General features: G+C 35.0%; 2 protein-coding genes across 2 annotated transcripts in view; one reads left to right on the top strand and one right to left on the bottom strand.

Annotated features, from left to right (window-relative positions):
• ADAM32 (ADAM metallopeptidase domain 32) overlaps window positions 1–24,868 on the bottom strand; it is a gene marked incomplete at its 5' end in the record, with an annotated part of 153,579 nt that overhangs the window by 49,841 nt on the left and 78,870 nt on the right. Inside the window, 2 exons of the mRNA XM_007178426.2 lie at window positions 10,636–10,813; window positions 22,437–22,573. Coding sequence (XP_007178488.2) covers window positions 10,636–10,813; window positions 22,437–22,573 — 315 coding nt within the window. The remainder of the gene's footprint in view (window positions 1–10,635; window positions 10,814–22,436; window positions 22,574–24,868) is intronic.
• On the top strand, window positions 12,351–13,591 carry LOC102998067 (L-lactate dehydrogenase B chain-like). Its single transcript, XM_057537503.1, has one exon. The coding sequence runs from the start codon at window positions 12,392–12,394 to the stop codon at window positions 13,394–13,396; it is 1,005 nt and encodes a 334-aa protein (XP_057393486.1). The 5' UTR covers window positions 12,351–12,391; the 3' UTR covers window positions 13,397–13,591.

The raw sequence follows: 24,868 nt of genomic DNA, 5'->3' as shown, positions 1-24,868 counted from the left end.
ATGAGAAAAACTACAAAGCTTGATGAAGAAAATCAAAGAAGGTATAAATAAATGGAGAGATAGTCCATGTTCATGGATAGGAAAACTAAATATTGTTAAAATGTCAGTTCTTCACAACTTGATGCAGAGATTCAGTGCAATTACAATAAAAAATCCAGCAATTATTTTGTGGACATAGTCAAACTGATTCTAAAGTTTATATGGAAAAGCAAAAGACTCAGAGTAGACAACCTAATGCTGAGGAAGAGAAGGAAGAAGAAAAAGAAGAGGCGGAAGAGGAAGAGGAGGAGTAAAATTGAAGGACCAAAAATACCCAGCTTCAAAACTTAATAAAAACGATAATAGTGGCAATGTAGTATGCACAAAAAAATAGACAAAGAGCTTAGAACAAAATGGAGACCCCAGAAATAGACCTACATAGAGATAACAAAATCTTTGTTAATGGAGTAAATGCAACTCAATGGAGAATTATCAATAAATGGTGTTGGAACAACTGGGCATTCACAAGGAAAATAATGACTCTAGACACTGACCCTACACCTTTCTCACACATACACACACACAAATAATAACTCAAATGGGTCATAAGCCTAAAACTAAAATCCAAACTATAAAACTTCTAGGGGCTTAGATTTATGGGGGTAAATCTCCTCTTAAGTGCTCTCCCACAATAAATAAATAGGAATAATACCAATATTAAACAAATTCTTTCAGAAAGTAGGGGTAAGGGAGCATATTCCAACTCATTTTATGAGTCCAAAATTACCCTGACACCAAAACCAGAAGAAAAGATTGCAAGAAAAGATAAAACTACAGACAATGTCCTTGTTAAAATAAGTGCCATAATCCTGAACAAAACATTGGCAAATTTTAAATTTATATATATACATATAAATTTATATATATTAAATAACCCAAGTGAGGCTAATCTCAGGACTGCATGATGGCTGGGTTAGCACTCAAAAACCAATGAATTAAATGTATCATATTAATAATAGAATAAAAACAGAAAATTCATATGATCAGCTCAATAGACACAGAAATATTTGGCAATATTCAACACTAATTCTTCATTGAAAATTCTCAGCTAACTAAGATTATACTTAATGGAGAGAAATTGAAAGCATTTCCCCTAAGATCAAGAACACGGCAATAATGCCCTCTCTCAATATGTCTATTCAGTTTAGTACTGGAAGAACTAGCTAGAGCAATTGGTCAAGACAAAAAAAATTTAAAGTCATCCAAATAAAAAGAGAAGAAGTAAAACTGTGGTTATTTGCTGATGATATGATCCTACATACAGAAAATCTCAAAGAACCAGTCAAAAAACTGTTTGAATTAATCAATGATTTCAGTAAAGTGGCAAGATACAAAATCAACATACAGAAATCAATCACGTTCCTTTACATTAATAATGAAGCATCTGACAGAGAAATTTAAAAAAAAAACCATCCCATTCACAATAGCATGAAAAACAATAAAATATTTAGGAATAATTTTAACCAAGAAAGTGAAAGATCTGCATAATGAAAACCACAAAACTTTGCTGAAGGAAATCAAAGAAGACATGAAGAAATGGAAAGATACCTCATGTTCATGGATTGGAAGAATTAATATTGTTAAAATGGCTATAGTACCCAAAGCCATCTACAGATTCAACATAATCCCCATAAAAATACCAAAGGTATTCCTCACAGTAATAGAGAAAACAATCCTAAAATTTGTGTAGAAACTCAAGACTCCAAATAGTGATTCTGAGAAGAAAAAAAAAAAAACTGGAGGTATCATGCTTCTGAATTTGAAAGTAAACTACACAAAGCCATAGTAATAAAAACCGTAAGTGTGTGAAAGCACAAAAGATCCCCAACAGTCAAATCAATCTTGAGAAAGAAGAACAAAGCTGAAAGTATCACACTCCTTGATTTCAAATTACAGCTGGTCCTCCATATCTGTGGGTTCTGAATCCATGCATTCAACCAACCTTAGATTGAAAATATTCAGAAAAAAATCCAGACAGTTCCAAAAAGCAAAACTTAAATTTGCTGCATTCTGGCAACTATTTACATAGCATTTACATTTTATTTACAACTATTTACATATCATTTGCATTGTATTAGGTATTATAAGTAATCTAGAGATGATTTAAAGTATATGGGAGTATGTGGGTAGGTTATATACCATTTTATAAAAGGGATTTGAATATCCATGGATTTTGGTATACTTTAAGGGTCCTAGAACCAATCCCCTGTAGATATCAAGGGATGACTGTTTCCTACAAAGCTACAGTAATCAAAACGGTATGTTTTGTTTCCTACAAAGCCACAATAAGCAAAACAGGATGGTACTAGCACAAAAACAGACTCACAGATCAATGGAACAGAACTGAGAGCACAAAAGTAAACCCATACATACACAGACAATAAACTTACAATGAAGGAACAAAGAATATACAATAGAGAAAGGAGAGTCTCTTCAACAACTGGTGTTGGGAAAAATGTATGGTCACATGCAAAAGAAAGAAACTAGACCAATACCTTACACTATACACAAAAATGAACACAAAATGGATTAATTTGAATATAAGACATGAATCCATAAAATTCCTAGAAGAAAACATAGGCAATAATCTCACTGATATCAGTCTCAGTAAGGTTTTTGTGGAACCCACTCCAAAGGCAAGAGAAACAAAAGCAAAATAAACAAATGGGACTATATCAAGCTAAAATTCTTCTTCACAGCAAAGAAAACCATCTCAAAATGAAAAAGCAACTTACTGAATGAAAATATATTTGCAAATCATATATCTGATAATGGGTTAACATCCAAAATACATAAAGAGCTTATACAACTCAATAACAAAGTACTAAACAACCTGACTAAAAACCGAGCACAGAACCTGAACAGACATTTTTCCAAAGAAAACACATAGATGGCCAACAGGCACATGAAAAGATAATCAACATAACTAATTATTAGGGAAATGCAAATCAAACCACAATGAGATATCACCTCACACCTGTTAGAATAACTATTATCAAAAAGAAAATATAACAAACGTTGGAGAGGATATGGAAAAAGGGAACCCTAGGACACTGTTAGTGGGACTATAAATCAGTACAGCCACTATGAAAAACAATGGTGATTACTCAAAAAATTAAGAATTGCCATACAACCTAGCTATTCCACTTCTGGGTATTTATCCAAAGAATACAAAAACACTAGTTAGAAAAAATATATGCACTCTTCTGCTTATTGCAGCATTATTTATAACAGTCAAGACGTGGAAACAACCTAAGTGTCCACTGATGGATGAATGGATAAAGAAGACCTAGTACACATACACAGTGGAATACTTACTCATCCATAAAAAGAATGAAATCTTGCCTTTTGCGACATGGATGGACCTTGAAGGTATTATGCTAAGTGAAATAAGTCAAATGAAGAAAGACAGATACCATATGATTTCATTCATATCTGAAATCTAAAAACAAAACAAATGAACAAACAAAAATACACACACACACAAAAGCCAACAAAATAAAACCAAAAAACCTCATAGATGCAGAAATCAGATTAGTGGTTACCAGAAGGGAAGGGGGTTAGGAGGTAAGAGAAACAGATGAAGGGAGTCAACTATATGGTGATGGATGCTAAGTAGACTTGTGGTGCTGATCACTTTGTAGTGTATATAGATGTTGAATTATAGTGCTGTACACCTGAAACTTATATAATAAAACAAACAAACAAACACCAGTATGGTACTGGGACAAAAATAGACATGTAAACCATTTCAACAGAACAGAAAGCCCAAAACTAAACCACGGCATATATGGTCAACTAATATTCGACAAGGGAGTCAGGAATAACCAATGAGGAAAGGATACTCTCTTCAACAACTGGGAAAACTAGAGAAACACATGCAAAACAATGACAATGACTCCTATCCCACATTACCTGGAAAAATTAACTCAAAGTGGATCAAAGATTTAAACATAAGGTCTGATACCATGAAACTCCTAGAAGAAAATGTAGGGAAAAACCTCATTGATACTAGTCTTGGGTATAAATTTTGGGGTGTGATGCCAAATGGACAAACAACAAAAGAAAAAACAACAAATGGGACATCAAACTCAAAAACTTCTGCACCTCAAAAGAAACAATTATCAAAATGGAAAAAACAACCTACAGGATGGGAGAAAATTTTTGCAAACCATATATCAGATAAGGGGTTAATATCCAAACTATATAAAGAACTTACTCAATTTGATAACAACAACAAAAAAACACTCCAATTTAAAAATGGGCAGAAGAACTAAATACACATTTTTCTAAAGACATACAGATGGCCAACAGGCACATGAAAAGATGCTCAACATCACTAATCATCAAGAAATGGTAATCAAAACCACTATGAGATACCACTTCACACCTGTCAGAATGGCTATCACCAAGAAGACAAGAGACAACAGGTACTGGCAAGGATGTGGTGAAAAAGGAAGCCTTATACACTGTTGGTGGGAATGTAAATAGGTCCAACCAATTGGTCCACTATGGAAAACAATATGGAGGTTCCTCAAAAAATTAAAAATAGACCTACCATATGATCCAGCAATTCCAGTTCTGGGTATATACCCAAAGGAAATGAAAACAGAATTTCAAAGAGATATATGCATTTATCACAATAAATCTTGGCTATTTACAATAGCTAAGATATGGAAACAACCCAAATGCCCATCAATGGATTAATGGATAAAAAAGATTTGTTACACATACACAATGGAATGTTATTCTGTCATGAAAATGGAAGCTATCCTCCCATTTTCAACAACATGTGTGGACCTTGAGCACACTATGCCAGTGAGATAAGTCAAACATAGAAAGACAAGAACTGTGTGATATCACTTATATGTGGAATCTTTAAACCTGTGAAAACAGAGTAAAGTACTGGTTACCAGAGGTTGCGGAGGCAGGGGAGTAAGAGTGATGGTATTCAAGGGTACACACTTGTATTGAGCAATAAATCAGCCACAGAGATCTAATGCACAATATAATGAATATAGACACTAATATTGTACTGTAATTATGTAATGTAATAAATATCACTACATCAGCAATCATATAATATATAAATGTATCACAGTAACACACTGTACAACTTAAGCTTACAATATTACACTTCAAATTTATTCAATTTATAAAACTCTCAGTTAACTAGAAATAGAAGGAAATTTCCTCAATATGGTAAAGGGCATCTATTTTTTAAAAAAGCTTATATCTAATATCATATTTAATGGTGAAAGTCAGAAAACTTTCCCCCTAAAAATAAGAACAAAGCAAAGAAGGCCACTCTCAGTACTTCTAATCAACACTAGAATTCAGGAAAGTCCACTGTAATTTTTATACTATTGTTACACAACTGTTAATACAATTGTGATACAATTGTTAAATAAATGATACAATTGTTAAATAAAAAATTTAAACACTATCAAAACAAGAAATCTATAGAAGAGCTAAAGATCTGAATAAGTGGAGAGATACACAATGTGCACAGAATGGCAGACTTAACATTGGTAAGAAAAGTAATTCCCCCCAAATTGATGTATGAATACAACACAATTTGAATAAAAGTCCCTACATTCACATGCCGGTTCTCCAATTTACATGGAAATAAAATGGTCCTAGAATAGTAAAGCTATTTTGGAAAAGAGGACCAAAGTTGGCTGATTTACACACAATGTTTTCAAGACTTACTGAAAAGTACATTAGTTAAGACAGTGTGGAATTGGCATAAGGACAGACAAATAAACAGAAAAGAATTCAGGGAAAGACGCATATATATGGTCGTTTATTATCATAGGAACACGTGTTAACTGTTCTCTAAATGTTTGGTGAATTCACCTGTGAAGCCATCTGGTCCTGGACATTTTTTGTTGGTAGTTTTTAAAAATATTATTACTGATTCAATATCATTACTGGCAATTGGTCTGTTCATATTTTCTGTTTCTTCCTGGTTCAGTCTTAGGAGAGTGCACATTTCTAGGAATTTGTACATTTCTTCCACGTTGTCCATTTTACTGGCATATAGTTTGAAGTAATCTCTTATGATCCTTTGAATTTCTGTGGTGTTGGTTGTAGCTTCTCCTTTTTCATTTCTGATTTTATTGATTTGGGTTCTCTCTCTCTTTTTCTTGATGAGTCTGGCTAAAGGTTTATCAATTTTCTTTCTCTTTCTCAAAGAACTACCTCTTAGCTTCATTACTCTATTTTTTTGGTCTCTATTTCATTTATTTCTGCTCTGATTATTATTTCTTTGCTTCTACTAACTTTGGGTTTTGTTTTTTCTTTTTTTAGTTACTTTAAGTGTAAGATTAGGTTGTTTGAGATTTTTCTTGTTTCCTGAGGTAAGCTTGTATCACTAAAAAACTTCCCTCATAGTACTGCTTTTGCTTTGTCCCATGGATTTTGGTTCATTGCATTTTGCTTTCATTTGCCTACAGGTATTTTTTAAATTTCCTAATTGATTTCTTCAGTGATACATTGGTTGTTTAGCAGTATATTGTTTAGCCATGACATATTTCTGTTTTCTGCACTTTTTTTTCTTGTAGTTGATTCCTAGTCTCATAGCATTCTAGTCAGAAAAGATGTTGGATATGATTTCAATTTTCTTAAATTTACTGAGACTTGTTTGGTGGTCTAACATGTGATCTACCCTGGAGATGTTACAGGGCACCTGAAACAATGTGTATTCTGTTGCTTTGGTGTGGAATGTTCTATATTTACTTCTATTAATTCCATCTGGTCTGATGTGTCACTTAAGACCAGTCTTTCCTTAATGATTTTCTGTCTGGATGGTCCGTCCATTGATGTAAGTGAGGTGTTAAAGTCCCCTACTATTATTGTGTTACTGTCAATTTCTCCCCTTTTGTCTGTTAATATTTGCTTTATGTATTTAGGTGTTCCTATGTTAAATGCATATATATTTATAAATGTTGCATCTTCTTGGATTGATCCCTTAATCATTACATAACGTCCTTTGTCTTACAGTCTTTGTTTTGAAGTCTCTTTTGTCTGACATAAGTATTGCTACCTCAGCTGTCTTTTGATTTCCATTTGCATGGAATACCTTTTCTGATTCCCTCACTTTCAGTCTGCATGTGTCTTTAGATCTGAAGTGAGTCTCTTGTAGGCAGTATATATATATGGGTCTTATTGTTTTATCCATTCAGCCATTCTGTTTCTTTTGATTGCAGCATTTAGTACAATTATATTTAAAGTAATTATTGGTAGGTATGTACTTACTGCCATTTTGTTAAGTGCAGGATACAAAATCAATACACAGAAATCTGTTGCATTTCTTTACACTAACAATGAATTAACAAAAGAGAAATTAAGAAAACAATCCCATTTAGAATTGCATCAAAAAGAATAAAATATCTAGGAACAAATCTAACTAAGGAGGTAAAAGACCTGTATTTGGAATACCATAAGACACTGATGAAAGAAATTGAAGATGACACAGATGGAAATATATACAGTGTTCATAGACTGGCAGAATTAATATTGCTAAAATGGCCATAGTACCCAAGGCAATCTATACATTCAATGCAATTCCTATCAAAATATTAATGGCATTTTTCACAGAGCTATAACAAATAATTCTAACATTTGTATGGAAACATAAAAGAGTCCAAATAGCCAAAGCAATCTGAAGAAAGAAGAACAGAGCCGGAGGTACCATACTCCTTGATTTCAAACTATAGTACAAAGAGACAGTCATCAAAACAGTATGATACAGGCACAAAAACAGCTACATAGATCAATAGAACAGAATAGAGAGTCCAGAAATAAACCCACACACTTATGGTCAATTAATCTTCAACAAAGGAGGCAAGGATATACAATGGGGAAAAGACAATCTCTTTAACAAGTAGTGCTGGAAATCTGGACAGCTACATTAAAAGAATAAAACTGAAACATTTTCTTAAACCATGTATTAAAATAAACTCAAAATGGATTAAAGACATAAATATAAGACCAGAAAACATAAAACTCCTAGAAGAAAACATAGGCAGAACACTCTAACATGAACTGCAACAATATTTTTTGGATCTGTCTCTTAAGGCAAAGGGAACAAAAATAAACAGATGGGACCTAATTAAACTTAAAAGCTTTTGTGCAGCACAGGAAACTACTGACCAAAGCAAAAAACAACTTATTGAATGTGAGAAAATGTTTGCAAATAATATGCCTGATAAGGAGTTAATATCCAAAATATATAAACAGCTCATACAACTCAATATCCAAAAAACAAATAACCTGATTTAAAAATGGGCAGGAGACCTGAATACACATTTTTCCAAAGAAAACATACAGATGGCCAATAGGCACATGAAAAGATGCTAACAACACTAATCATTAGGGAAATGCAAATCAAAACCACGATGAGATATCAACTCATATGTGTCAGAATCGCTATCATCAAAAAGATCACAAATAACAAGTGTTGGTAAGTAAGTGGAGAAAAGAGAACCATTGTACACTGTTTCCCACTATGAAAAACAGTATGGAGGTTCCTCAAAAAAAACCACGAAAAATCAAGCTACCATATGATCCAGCAATTCCACTCCTGAATATATATCCAAAGAAACAAAAACATTAATTCAAAAATACACATGCACCCCAATGTTCATAGCAGCATTATTTACAATTGCCAAGATGTGGAAGCAACATAAGTGTCCATCGACAGATGAATGGATAAAGAAGATGTGGTATACATATACAATAGAATATTACTTGGCCATAAAAAAGAATAAAATTTTGCCATTTGCAACTACATAGATGGACCTAGAGGGTATTATGCTTAGTGAAATAAGTCAGACAGACAAAGACAAGTACTCTATGTTATCATTTATATGTGGAATATAAAAAATAAAACAAATGAATGAATATGACAAAGCAGAAACAGATTCCCAGATATAGAGGTCAAACTACTGGTTACCAGTGGGGAAAGGGAAGAGGGGGAAGATGGGGTAGGGAATTAAGAGGTACAAACTACTATGTATAAAATAAATAAGCTCCAAAAATACATTGTACAGCACAGGGAAATACAGCCCTTTTTTTAATAACAACTATAAATGAAGTACAGTCTATAAAAATATTTAATCACTATGTTGTATGCCTAAAACTAATATAATATTTTAAATCATTGATACTCAATAAAAGAAAAAGATATATGCACCCATATGTTCATTGCAGCATTATTTACAATAACTAAGATATGGAAGCAAACTAAGTGCCTATCAACAGATAAATGCATAAAGAAGATGTGGTACATATATACAATGGAATATTACTCAGCCATAAAAAAAGAATGAAATTTTACCATTTGTAGAAACACGGATGGACCTAGAGGGTATTATGTTAAGTGAAATAAGTCAGACAGAGAAAGACAAATACCTTATGATTTCACTTTTATGTGGAATCTAAAAATATAACAAATGAACATAGCAAGACAGAAACAGAGTTATAGATACAAAGAACAAACAGGTGGTTGCCAGAGGGAAGGGGTTTGGGGGGAGGAAAGAAATAGGTGAGGGAGATTAAGAGGTACAAAATTCTAGTTGCAAAATAAATGAGTCATGAGTATAATATGTACAGTATGGGGAATATAGTCAATAACTATGTAATACCTTTATATGGTGACATATCATAACTAGACTTATCAAGATGATCATTTTGAAATGTATAGAATATTGATTCACTATGTTGTGTAATAGGAATTAACACAGTGTTGTAGGTCAATTTAAAAAATGAAAAAGAATCTCTATCTGAATTGTACCAATGCTTGTGTACATTTACAAAAATTCATCCACCTGTATACTTACATTTGATGCATTTTATTGTATGCAGATGATGCCTCCAAGAAAACTGATTTAAAAATAGATGAAGAGTAAAAAGGGAGGACTTGTTCTACCAAATGGTGAAACATAATATAAAGGCACAGTATTAAAACAACGTGATATGAGTACAAGTTTGTTCTGACCCATGCATGTATCCAATCCTAATATCATTTCTATCTTATGATCATGAACATTTATGATATTTGCAGTACTGCTGCAAAAACTGAACTGTCTAGAAGCATTACACCCTGGACCTTTTACATTCATTATATTTTCTCTAGGGCTTCTCTATCAAGTGAGTAATCAAAATCACCCAATGTTCAGACTGTAACTTTAACAGTCTTCCCTCCCCATACTGCTGATTCCATTGTGAGGCAATACCCTAAAGGGTACTTGATGGTCTGCTCCCACATTAATCTTCAATAAGACACTTATCAAATGTCCTAAGGTTAAGCACAGGTTTGAAAGATTTTACGTATTTAGTCTGGAACCAAAAGCTCATTGTAGACTTCCCTTTTTTCCTGTCAGCAATAATTTTTTGGGAATATTCTTATATTTGTCAAAAAATCTTCAACCTATTAAATCTAGATGGTATATTCTTGTCTGTATTTCAACCTTGATTTCATTACTGCCAATATTTTGCACGGTACTCAGTCATATTTGAGATATATAACATTTATGACAAAGAGTTGAACTAAAACAATAAATTTATCAATTTTCCAATGATCAGACTTACTTCCTCAGTACCACAGTCACAGATTTCATTTCCCTCCACTCTGCCGTTCCCACAGATTGCTGCCGGAGCCCTCTGCATTTGTGGCTTATTCTGAAGACATTGGGCACCCATATTTGAAATGAAATTTTCAAAGTCACTCAAACTGCAACTGCTAAAAGTCTTCACACCACTGGATTGCCTAAAGATGAATCCGTGTAATGTCATGGCAGTATACTTCTGAAAACACAATTCTATATTATATAAGTTAATTACAAAATGTTAAATTCAAGAGGTAATGATAAATGTTCATAACAAGTGCTCAAAGGCCAAAGTCATTCCACAGGAGGTCATGTGATTTCATTCACTGGAATACATATCTTCTTAAAACAAAATTAAGTTCAATAGGCAAAACTAAACAACCCAACTAGAAAATGGGCAAAGGATTTGGATAGACATTTCCCCAAAGAAGACACATATAAATAACCAACAGGTATATTAAAAGGTTACCAATATAACTAATCATCAGGGAAATGCAAAAAAAACACAAAAGACCTCACACCTGTTAAGAAGGCTATGATACTTTAAAAAATAGATAAACAGTGCTGTTGAGGATGTGGAGAAATTGGAACCCTAGTACATTGTTTATGGAAACGTAAATTGGTCCAGGCTCTTTTGAAAACAGGTGTGAGGTTCCTCAAAAAATTAAAACTAGAACTACCATATGATCCAGCAATCCTACTTCTGGGTATATATCCAAAACTATTGAAATCAGGATATGTTAAGTTATATCTGCACTCCCATGTTTATTGCAGCAATATTCACGATAGCAAAGATATGGAGTCAACCTAAATGTCCACTGAAAGATGAATGGATAAAGAAAATGTGGTACATATCTGCAATGGAATATTATTCAGCCTTAAAAAAAAAGAAGCAAGTCCTGCCGTATGCAACAACACAGAAAAACCTCGAGGACATTATGCTAAGTGAAATAAGCTAGTCACAGAAAGTGAAATACTTCATGCTTTCACTTATATGAGATACTTAAAACAGTCAAACCCATAGATGCAGAGTTGCCACGGGGCTAGGAGGAAGGGGAAATGGGGAGTTGTAAAATGGGTATAAAGTTAAGACCCGCCAGCAGGCCAGCCCCAGCCCCAGGACCCTCTGAGCTACACGAGTAGATTAACACCAGCTCTGGGACACCTCGGACCCCTTCATCAGCCAACCTGGGATCCAGCCCTGCTTACTAGCAGGCTGTCAACAGCTTTGGACACATTGGACCATGCAGTAAGCCATGTCAGGAACTGGCCCCACCCACCAGCAGACTGATACTAGATCCAGGACCCCTGGCCCCATAGCCACCCACCCCAATCCCAGGTCCACCCACCACTGGGCCAGCACTAGCCCCAGGACCCCAAGGGTTTCCACAGTCAGCCACCTTGTGACACAGCTCCACCCACCAGTGGCCAGCAGCCTCCGAACAAGGCAGGGACTGGCAACCAACTGGACAGGGGACCAGTCCAGCCAAGTCTACCAGACCACCCACAGTAGTCAGCCCGTCACAATTGAAGGACCCTCACAGTCCTCTTAGGGGGACCACTAGAGCATATAGCTCTGGGACCAGAGAGGAATGTGCTGCTGTGATGCATAGGACATCTACAAAAGGTCACTTCTCCAAGTTTGGGAAACAACGAAATACCAGATATGTAGAAATAAAAACAGCAAATTAGGTGTGACCCTTACCGCCATCTCGAGAACTTTCTCTACCCTGGGCACAATGGCAACTCTTAAGGAAAAACTGATTGCACCAGTTGCAGAAGAAGAGGCAACGGTCCCAAACAATAAGATCACTGTAGTGGGTGTTGGACAAGTTGGTATGGCATGTGCCATCAGCATTCTGGGAAAGTCTCTGACTGATGAGCTTGCTCTTGTGGATGTTTTGGAAGATAAACTCAAAGGAGAAATGATGGACCTGCAGCATGGGAGCTTATTCCTTCAGACACCAAAAATTGTGGCAGACAAAGATTACCCTGTGACCGCCAATTCCAAGATCGTGGTGGTAACTGCAGGAGTTTGCCAGCAAGAGGGAGAAAGCCGTCTGAATCTGGTGCAGAGGAATGTTAATGTCTTCAAGTTCATCATTCCTCAGATCGTCAAGTACAGTCCTGACTGCATCATAATTGTGGTTTCTAACCCAGTGGATATTCTCACATATGTTACCTGGAAACTAAGTGGATTACCCAAACACTGTGTGATTGGAAGTGGATGTAATCTGGATTCTGCTAGATTCCGCTATCTTATGGCTGAAAAACTTGGCATTCATCCCAGCAGCTGCCACGGATGGATTTTGGGAGAACATGGCAACTCAAGTGTGGCTGTGTGGAGTGGGGTGAATGTGGCAGGTGTTTCTCTCCAGGAACTGAATCCAGAAATGGGAACAGACAATGATAGTGAAAACTGGAAGAAAGTGCACAAGATGGTGGTTGAAAGTGCCTATGAAGTCATCAAGCTAAAAGGATACACCAACTGGGCTAGTGGATTAAGTGTGGCTGATCTTATTGAATCTATGTTGAAAAATCTATCCAGGATTCACCCAGTGTCAACAATGGTGAAGGGGATGTATGGCATTGAGAATGAAGTCTTCTTGAGCCTTCCATGTATCCTGAATGCTTGGGGGTTAACCAGTGTTATCAGCCAGAAGCTGAAGGATGATGAGGTTGCACAACTCAAGAAAAGTGCAGACACCCTCTGGGACATCCAGAAGGACCTAAAGGACCTGTGACTTCTGGCTGCTAGGTTGTAGAAACTTAAAACTACAGTGTGATTAACCACGAGCCTTTAGTTTTCATCCCTGTATGTGGAGCACAGTCTACTCTTATCTTCCTAAGTATGTGAATCTGGGCTCCCAGAATCAAAGCCCAAGCTTGGTTTAATGCTTGCAAGATGAGTCCTTGAACAAATAAAATTAACTATCATAGTGTGAAAAAAAAAAAAAAACAGCAAATTAGGCAACATGAGGCAACAGAGGAATACGTTCCAAATGAAGGAAAAAGATAAAACCCCAAAAGAAGAACTGAGTGAAGTGGAGACTTGATATAGAGTTCAAGGTAACAATCATAAAGATGCTCAAAAAATTCGGGAGAAGAATGGATGAACAGAGTGAGACATGAACAAAGAGTTAGAAAATTCAAAGCAACAAAGAGAGATGAAGAATACAATACTTGAAATAAGAAATCTACCACAAGGAATCAACAATAGATTAGATGATACAGAGGAACAAATCAGTGAGCTAGAATAGAGTAGTGAAAAATCACTGAAGCTGAACAGGAAAAAGAAACATGTATAAAAAGAAATGAGGACAGCTTAAGAGACCTCTGGCACGATATCAAGCATACTAACAGTCACAATATAGTAGTCCCAGAAAGAGAAGATAGAGAGAAAATGGGGCAGAGAACATATTGTATTTGAAGACATAATAGCTGAAGACTTCCCTAACTTGGGAAAGGAAACAGACACCCAGGTACAGGAGTTACAGAGAGTCCCAAAGAGGATCAACCCAAAGAGGAACACACCAAGACACACTGTAGTGGAAGTGACAAAAATTAAAGATAAAGACAGAATATTAAAAGCAGCAAGGAAGAAGCAACAAGTTACATACAAGGGAACTCCCATAAGGCTATCATCTGACTTTATAGCAGAAACTCTGCAGGCCAGAAGAGAGTGGCACCGTATATTTAAAGTGATGAAAGGAAGAAAAACTACAACCAAGAATACTCTAGCTGGCAAGGCTTTCATTCAGATTTGATAGCAAGATCAAAAGTTTTACAGACAAGCAAATGCTAATAAAAGAGTACCACCAAACCAGCTTTACAAGAAATGTTAAAGGAACTTCTCTATGTGAAAAAGAAAAGGCCAAAACTAGAAACATGAAAATTACAAAAGAAAAAAATCTTATAGGGAAATGCAAATATACAATAAAGGTAATAAATCAACAGCTTATAAATCTAGTAGGAAGGTTAAAAGACAAAAGTAGTAAAATCATCTACATCTACAATAAGTAGTTAAGGGATACACAAACAAAAAGGTGATATCAAAAACAGTAAACATTGGGGGTGGGAAGTAAAAATGCAGGGTTGTTAAAACGTGTTTGAACTTAAGAGATCAGCAACTTAAAACAAACATATATATATATTGCTATACACAAACCTCATGGTAATGACAAACCAAAAATCTATAGTAGATATACACACAAAAAAGAGAAAGGCATCCAAACATAACACCAAAAGTAGGCATCAAATCATAAGAAAATAGAAAAAAGGAAGAGGACCTCAACAAAAAAGAACTACAAAAACAACTCCGAAACAATTAACAAAATGGGAACAAGTACATACATATCAATAATTAATTTAAATGTAAATGGACTAAATGCTCCAATCAAAGGCACAGAGTGGCTGAATGGATACAAAAACAACACCCATACATATGCTTCCTACAAGAGACTCACTTCAGATCTAAACATATGACAAATTCACAGCTAATACCATACTCAAATGTGAAAAGCTGAAAGCATTTCCTCCAAGATCAGGAATAAGACAAGGATTTCCACTCTCACCAATTTTATTCAACATAGTGTTGGAAGTCTTAGCCGCAGCAATCAGACTAGAAAAAGAAATAAAAGGAATCCAAATTGGAAACAAAGAAAGAAAACTGTCACTTTTTGCAGATGACATGATACTATATATAGAAAATCCTAAAGACGCCACCAAAAAACTACTAGAACTGATCAATGAATTCAGTAAATGTGCAGGATACAAAATTAACATACGGAAATGTGATGCATTTTTATACATTAACAACAAACTATCAGAAAGAGAAATTAAGAAAACAATCCCATTAACAATTGCTGTTAAAATGATCATACTACCCAAGGAAATCTATAGATTCAATGCAATTTCTATCAAAATATTAATGCCATTTTTCACAGAGCTAGAACAAATAATTATAAAATTTGTATGGAAGCACAACAGACTCCAAATAGCCACAGAAATCTTGAAAAAGAACAGAGTTGGAGGTATCACACTCCCTGATTTCGAACTATGGTACAAAGTGCCAGTCATCAAACAAGTATGGTACTGGCACAAAAACAGACACATGGATAAGCGGAACAGAACAGAAAGCCCAGAAATAAACTCACACACTTATGGTCAATTAATCTATGACAAAGAAGGCAAGAATATAAAATGGAGAAAAGATGGCTTGTTCAATAAATTGTGCTGGGAAAACTGGACAGCTACATGCAAAAGAAACAAACTAGACTACTCTCTCACACTATGTAGAAAAATAAATTCAAAATGGATTAAAGACTTAAATGTAAGACCTTAAACCATAAAACTTCTAGAAGTAAACAGGCAGTAAGCTCTTTAGACATTGATCTTAGTAATATTTTTTTGTATTTGTCTCTTCAGGCAAGGGAAACAAAAGCAAAAATAAATAAATGGGACTGCATCAAACTGAAAAGCTTTTGTACAGTGAAGGAAACTATCAACAAAATGAAATGGTGGCCTATTGAATGGGAGAAGATACTTGCAAATGACATAGCTAATAACAGGTTGATATTTAAAATATACAAGGAACTCATACAATTCAACGTCAATAAAACAACCCAACTGAAAAAGTGTGTAGAGGACCTGAATAGACCTTTTCCAAAGAAGACATACAGATGGCCAACAGGCATATGAAAATATGCTCAACATCACTAGTCATTACGGAAACTGAATCACAAGAAGATACTACCTCACACCTGTCAGAAGGGTTATTACCAAAAAAGACAACAAACAGCAAGTGTTGGTGAGGATGTGGAGAAAAGGACATCCCCATGCACTGTTGGTGGGAACGTAAATTGGTACAGTCACTATGAAAAACAGTATGGAGATTCTTCAAAATTTCAAAACAGAACTACCATATGATTTGTCAATCCCACTCCTGTGTATTTATCTGAAGAAACAAAAATGCAAATTAGAAAAGATACATGCATCCCTATGTTCATTAGAGCATTATTTACAATAGTTAAGGTATGGAAGCAACCTAAGTGCCCATCAATAGATTAATGGGAATAGAAGATGTGGTATATATATATATATATATATATATATATTATATATATATATATATTATATATATATATATTATATATATAATATATATATATATGTATATATACATACACACATACACACACACACACACCACAGTGGAAAATACTCAGCCATAAAAAAGAATGAAAGCTTGCCATTTGTGATAACATGGATGGAACTAGGGGGCATTATGCTAAGTGAAATAAGTCAGGCAGAGAAAGATAAATACTGTATGATTTCACTTATATGTGGAATCTAAAGAACAAAACGAATGAACTAACAGAGCAAAACAGAAACAGTTATAGAATCAGAGAACAAAGAGGTGGTTTCCAGGGGGGGCGGTGGGGGAAAGAAATAGGTGAGGGAGATTAAAAGGTGCAAACTTCTAGCTGCAAAATAAATGAATCGCAGGTATAAAATGTACTGTGGGGACTTCCCTGGCGGTCCAGTGGTTAAGACTCTGCACTTCCACTGCAGGGGGCGCCAGTTAGATCCCTGGTCGGGGAACTAAGATCCCACATGCCTCTCAGCACAGCCAAAATAAATAAATAAAGTAAAATATTTAAAATAAAATAAATAAAAGTAAAATATTTAAAATAAAATGGGGAACACAGTAACTATGTACTATCTTTGTATGGTGATATATAACTAGACTTATCATGGTGATCATTTTGAAATGTATAGAAATATCAAATACTACGTTGTATAACAGGACTAACAAAACAAACAAAAAACTCATAGAAAAAGAAATCAGATGTGTGGGGGAAGGGGAACTGCATGAAGGCAGTCAAAGTCACAAACTCCCAGTTATAAGTAAGTACTAGGGATGTAATGTATAATATTATAAATATAATTAACATTGCTCTATGTTATATATGAAATTTGTTGAGAGTAAATCTTAAGAGTTCTCATCACATGAAAAAAAATTTTTCTACTTCTTTAATTATTTATCTATATGAGATGATGGATGTTCACTAAACTTATTGTGATAATCATTTCATGATGGATGTAAATCAAATCATTATGCTGTATACCCTAAATTTATACAGAGCTATATGTCAGTTATATTTCAGTAAAACTGGAAGAAAAAACAGAATAGATAAATTTTATTTTTTATATGCATTACAAACTAAATCTACCTAAGAGAAAGTTTTGAGCTTCTGGGTGTGGTTGTATGTAAATTCTTGCATATACAGAAAAAATATGGTTATGTATGTGTATGATACCTCTGCCTAGGTGAAATACAACTGAAATAATGGCGTGGAGAAAACCAAATATCCATTTATGTAAATTCCCAGATGTATATCAACAACTCTTCAAACTTCTATTTCCTCTATCTTTCCCTTGACCAAATTAAAACAAAACTCTTTGAAAGTTTGAATCTTTTCTATTTCAATGGTTTTTCAATGTTTATTCATAGGTTTGTACTACATATATAATATGATAGATAATTCATTGAATTGTAAGTTGTTTGAAGCAGGAATTTTGTCATCTTTATGGTTGGTATCACTTATTACCTGCACAGTTCTAAGCAAACATAGAACCAACTGTCTGTTGATTCTTCCTAATAACAACAAACTTTTGTTAAACAGACTGTACTGTGCTTAGTCCTGAGCTTTCTCAAAGATTTCACAGAAATTGTATATTAATCAAAATTTAACATAATTATGTCCATATACCACTAATAAAAATAACTTCAGACAATATTTCCATAAGATGAGTCACTCTCCATATGCAGTACAACTTTGTAAGGTAAGGAGGTAACTGACATTTATTGAGCACCTATTATCAGCCAGATATTTTATTCACTTGATTATTTAATCCTCACAACAAACCAGAGAGGTTGGTATTGTCATCAACATTTTATAGAAACTGAATTAAAGTTTAGAGAAGCTAGAAACCTCCTCAAACTCAGACAGTTTGTACATTAGCGGGATCAGTATTCACACACAGTTATCTAAGACTTCAAATTCAGGTACTTTTTACTCAAAATTTCATCTTTGAACAGTAAATAATTCAATAAAATATTTACTATTAAATATTAATAGATATTTTACTATAAACCATAAATTTTGATGATCTTAGCACCAAAACTGAAAGGTGAAGAAAACTTTTAAATAAAAAAACTGTATAATATTTTTGATCTGGGAACTATTTATAGTTAACTGTATTTAATCCCTAATTATTCACCTTTTCGCTGCCCATATGGCAGTTCTTAACTAAGAATGTGTGTTCCCGAAGTTTACTTGAATCAATTATCTGAAGTTTTTATTAACATTCATTTGGTTGCAATTTTGCACTCTAAATTCTAATGCTATGTTATTTTGCTCCCAAATTATTTTATAAAGGCTTACTGAAACTATGATATAACTAGCCTAAGTTCTGTATTCAAAGAACAGAGAAATTATGTGACAGAAGGAAATTATGCAAAAAAATGTTGTACTCTCTACCATTTTTCTGAAGTTGGGGTTAGCACTTGACAGCATTTTATAGTATTTCATTTTTCTTTCAGGATCTGTCTCTTGTCTACACTTCTTTCCCAACGTTCCATATTCTCACTGTTCTTGCGTATCCCTACACCACCATTTTGATACCTCCTAGGTCTTTCTACTCCTCAAATAAGAAGAGATACCAGCACACTGATAAGTAACTTACTTGGTTAATTGCATCCTCACAACAACTGTGAGATGTACCTATCATGATCTTCATTTTTCAGATGAGAAAAATAAGGGTTAGGAAAAATAGCAAACAAGTGAAAGATTCCAAAGCCCACATTCCCCTCAATGTATTCCTTACTCCAAGATGGTATATCCTCTTCCCCAATCAAATTCCCATAGCTTAATAAAATTGGTCTTAGTAAGAAATTAAGAGAAAGCAGTAAGAATAAAATAATTCAATTTCTTTGGATGACTGATAACTCCATACTCCTTCTAAATGTTTTTGCCTTTTTGTAAAATGATGCAACTGGATAGGTAAGCAAACCTTCACCATGAGTTTTCCCTAAGTTCCTACATTCATAGCTTTTGCCATTTTCTATGCTCTTTCCTCCCTCCACTTCTGAACTCATTTGTTTGTGCAGACTATGTTAAAAGTTACCCACTTTTAAAAAGTAGATATAAATTGCATCATCAAAATAATATACTAGAAGTATTACTGAACTAAAGAATGAAGTTTGTACGAATGCATTTTAATGTTCTTTTGCTACTTGGTTTAAATTAATTCCAGTATATTAACTGTCCTCTATATGAAGTCAATCTGGAGTAGAGAAAATAACAAAAGCTTTGAGTTAGATAAACCTGTTGACTAGTACCAATCTTGTGACTTATGAGATTTTAAGCAAAGTGATCAAACTCTCTAAGTCTCAGTTTTCTCATCTACAAGATACGGATAGTACCCATCCACTTTTTAGGGTTGTTATGAGGATTAAATGTTAATAAACAAGTAAAGTGCCTAATTCAACTCTTTGGCTTATAGTGAGTACCCAATAAATCATTGGTGACATTACTGATATCAGCTGAAGTTGGCCAGTTATTATCTGTATATCCAATGTAGAGTCATTTAGGCTCTCTGTACTCCAGGGCTTTTAAAAAAAAAAACACACATGGACAAAGACAAATGGAAATAATAATATTTGCCTTATGTACTCACATGCCTTCTTTGAAAATTACATAAAATAATGAATGAGATGTACTCTAGAAATGCAAAAGATATATCTATCTACATTTATAGATAGATCTTATATATTCATTTATATATCTTACATATATATGCATTTAGAATTGTTAGATTTTGTAAAAATTAAGATAATACTTGCTCTACACACATCACAAAAGTTTTTTACAGGTTTCTGGTAACTGACTGTACTGCTGAACTGAATGAATAAGCATTTTCAGAACTCTAATGAAAAACTGATGAACTCATAAAAGTGCTAACAAAAGATCAAGATGAAAAAAAAAATTAATTACATGGGACTGAGTGAACTGATGAGGATGAGTATAATTTTTGTGACTTTCTGTCTGAATTAAAAAAAAAAAAAAAATCCCACAAGGACTCAGAGGCAAAGAATATACAAATCAATTTTCACTGCAAAGTAAAGGAGCTGTTACAGTGGAGGATTACTGGACTGAATGTCAATATTATGACACAGTATGAGGGTGTTTCATGTTTGGTAATTGCAATCATTGTTGCTTTTGTTGTGGTCATCCATGTACAATGCTTGGTGTCAGTCTATTTATCTCTTGTAAAAATAAAATACAGTGTGTGTGTGTGGGGGGAAAAAAAAAAAAAGAAACTGGAGAATACGTATGAAAGCAGTTTAAATGTCATAAAGCACCATACAAATCCAAAGGTTTATAATAACACAGATTCTAAAGCCGGAATGCCTGGGTTCAAAACTCAGGACTGCCACAACCAGCTCTCTGACCACAGGTAGTTATCCTTTTATAATTCAGTTTCTTATCTGTAAAGATGAGAATAATAGGACCTGCCCTAAAGAGATGTGAGGATCAAATGACTTAATATATGTAAAGTGTTCGAAATAGTCTCTAGCACATAGCAAGCACAATGTAAATATTTGTTATTTTTATTATCATTAATACCAGACTCTGGGTGACCTACACAAAACATCTTGTCATAGCATACTTGAGAATAGTTGGCCAAATGGACAATAGGCCCAGAATGGTAATTTTCATATTGCTTATATAGCTATATAAATTTTATATTTGATTTAATAAATTTTATTATAATATAATTTATTATACATTTAATTTAATAAAATTATACAATATTTTATACATATAAAATATTGTTTTTATATATAATCCATGGAGAACTAAATTGTAATAAAATGTGTGTATATAAAAATATATGTTTGTGTTTGAGCTATTTTTAGAATGTAAGAGTTAACCTTAGGTGGTGCTTAGAAGTAACTATAAAAAGAGCATGTTTTCAGAAATTAATGGCTTGTTTTCACTTTTGACTGTTGATTGTTCTTCAGTTATGAATAGGTCATACTTAACATAGGCCCTTTTTACAAATAAAAACTGTAGAATACTAATGACATCTGCTGTAGCCCTTGTACGATATACTATGTGGGGAACACTGGCAAATTTAGAAATCACTGTAACTAATCCATCACATATTTGTAGGATTTTACAATTTAAAAAACACTTTCCCATTTTATTTTCTCATTTTATTCTTATATCACTCTGTGAAATAAGAGAACAGGCATAATCATTCCCATTTTAAAGATGACAAAAATAAATCTAAGCAAGGCCTAGTAATTTATCCAAAGTCACACAAATATTATATTCTTTAGATCTTAGTTTTTCCACAACATTAATATACTCTAAAAGCAAAGCAGAAAAGTTTGTCTAAAAACAAAGGCCACTTGTTTTGGCCTATGACATATTTTTAAAGATCCTTATTAAGTGATTTCTTAAAATACACAGCCTATGGAGAATTCCTTTGCTAATGTATCTTGCAGACTGGATTTGCTATCTTTGACTGTTCTTAATGCTAACCTCCCACCATACTACTCTTAGGCTTAAAATCTCATATTTATCTTTTGTGGTCCTTGGTCCATTTATAGTTAATTCGTGTATAAGCAAATACTAAAATTTTTCACTTCAGTTATTTAAAACAAAATAAATACAACAAATAAATAAATCTTATTTTTTAAACACTTACATGGCTTTTGGACTCATTATGCAGATGGCTCCTGAACATCGACATTTCCTCGGGTCATCATATGATATGCCCAGACTGAGTCCCAGCATCTGGGTGACAATAATTGAAAATGCCTCCAAAGTTATCCCCTTGGGATACTACATTAACAACAAAGAAAATTCAAATAAAAGACAATTCACTGAAGGGTGGTAAAAGTAATATTTTTCTAATTATGAACATTTTATTGTTTTATCGAATACTTAAGAATATGGAAATACAGTTCATTGGACAAGTAAGAAGCTGAAGAGCTTCTTATGAAATTTTATTGAGATATAAGCATATTGAGCCTATGTCTAGCTTTGCCATGATTTAACAATTGAATGCTTTTAAGATAATTCTTAAATAACTGCCATAACTATATAAAAGGGCTATTTTTACATTAGATTTTTGGCTATATGGACCATGATGTTCCATTTACCTAATTTCTTAGAACAGCTCTCATGTTCATTCAGGAGAGTCCACATGATACTCCACCTCCCAGCTCACAAAGTGGCCACATAACCAAATTCCTCAGTTGTAAGTACGCTATCTGCTTCCTGCCAAGATTCTCAATGACACAGTAACTAGTATCAGGAGAAACCACAGAAAACAGACCCTCAGGAAAGCATTCTTGTGATTAGGCTGTCACATATTTAACGAGTGCATAAATATCTTCCTTGCCAAGGAGAAATGGGACACTGGTAATTCATGATACGCAATGACATCATAATTTCTCAAATTTTGCCAAATGTGGCATAAGTTAAGGTGCAGGTAGAGGCCAAGTTGTGAGGAACATCAAGGCACTTCACTGTTACAAAGACAAGCTATAATAAATATTTTGGAGTCAACTGGCTTCTTATGGCAGTGCTAGAGGAAGCACATTATGAAAAACAGAAAGGAAAAACTGTAAATGAACAACTGACAATGCAAATAGGCAATCAGAAAGCCTCTGCAGGAGCACTGTAGTGACTATCACCTCCTGCAGTTTTCGGTTTGATACAGCTGAGGACCAAGCTCAGGGCCTAGCTATAAGTACTGTAGGGTTCCAGCTCCAATTTAACTATCAAACCTACCAGGTTTGGTGTGAAAGGAGTCAGAATCTGAAACTTGGGGTGGGAACAACTGGAGTGACATGAACAAATATCCCTGGACGTCCCTTGCCCGTAGAGTAAGCCTCCCTCTAAACAATGAAAGAGGGTTTCCCCGGTGGAGCAGTGGTTAAGAATCCGCCTGCCAATGCAGGGGACATGGGTTCGAGCCACAGTCCGGGAAGATCCCACATGCCGCGGAGCAACTAAGCCCGTGCACCACAACTACTGAGCCTGCGCTCTAGAGCCCGCAAGCCACAACTACTGAAGCCCACGTGCCACAACTGCTGAAGCCCACGCGCCTAGAGCCCGTGCTCCACAATGAGAAGCCCATGCACCACAACGAAGAGTAGCCCCCGCTCGCCGCAACTAGAGAAAGCCCATGCGTAGTAACAAAGACCCAACGCAGCCATAAATAAATTAATTAATTAAAAAAAAAAACAATGAAAGAGCCCCTACATTTAAAAAAATGACACTTCTTTTTTTTTAAATGACACTTTTAATGACAATACCTGGGACATTTGTCTCATCTCTCTTCACTGTCTCCAGGTCCATAATAAGAATTAAATTGCAACAGGAGTGATATCACCAAGATGGCAACATAGGTCTTTCCCAACTTCACTCCCCCTCAGAAGAAGAACAACTAGCAATTATTCATGGACATCACTGAGAAAATTCTAGAACATGGAGGTGAGGCTGAAGCAGCCCCTGTACCAGAGACCAAGACAGACCTCATTAGAAGGTTAGGAGGAGCAGATATACACTGAATGCATTGCCCCTCCCCAAGACTGGTGCAGCACCACACTGAGAAGTCTTCCCAGAGCCTACAGTCCCTCAAGTGGGAAAAGAGCCTAGAGTGGACATCTAGATCCCCTAGTATTGTGGGTCACTTCTGGGAGCCCCTACTCTGGTCTTACCTCGTAAGAATCACAAAGGATGAGTGAGATTTGACCCCTGGGAATCTGATCATGACAGAGAAGGCAGGAGGGGCTTGCAGCAATCATTGCTTGGATCTTGGCAGGCCGAGTTCCCATCTATAGCACCTGTAGGTACCAACTAGCAGCTCTGCTCATCTTCAGAGCCAGGACAGTGGAACAGTATGACAAGGGAAGTCAATGAGGTATAGGAATGCCTGATTTGAGTCCTCAGATGAAAAGCCTTGCCAGCCCTTGAACCTGGTCTGCTACCCACCTCCACCCAGTCAGGGGAGCTGTTCATAGCCCTGCCTAATGCCTAGTATAGCTCCCGGCTCCCCCTGACCAGAAGCCTGGTCAGAACACCTGGTAGCTGCATAGTGCAGCAACACTTGAGCAGAGAGTATGGCAG

This window comes from Balaenoptera acutorostrata, chromosome 21, assembly GCF_949987535.1.
Source record: "Balaenoptera acutorostrata chromosome 21, mBalAcu1.1, whole genome shotgun sequence".
Classification (NCBI taxonomy): domain Eukaryota; kingdom Metazoa; phylum Chordata; class Mammalia; order Artiodactyla; family Balaenopteridae; genus Balaenoptera; species Balaenoptera acutorostrata.
This window is presented reverse-complemented; position numbering and strand designations above follow the sequence as displayed.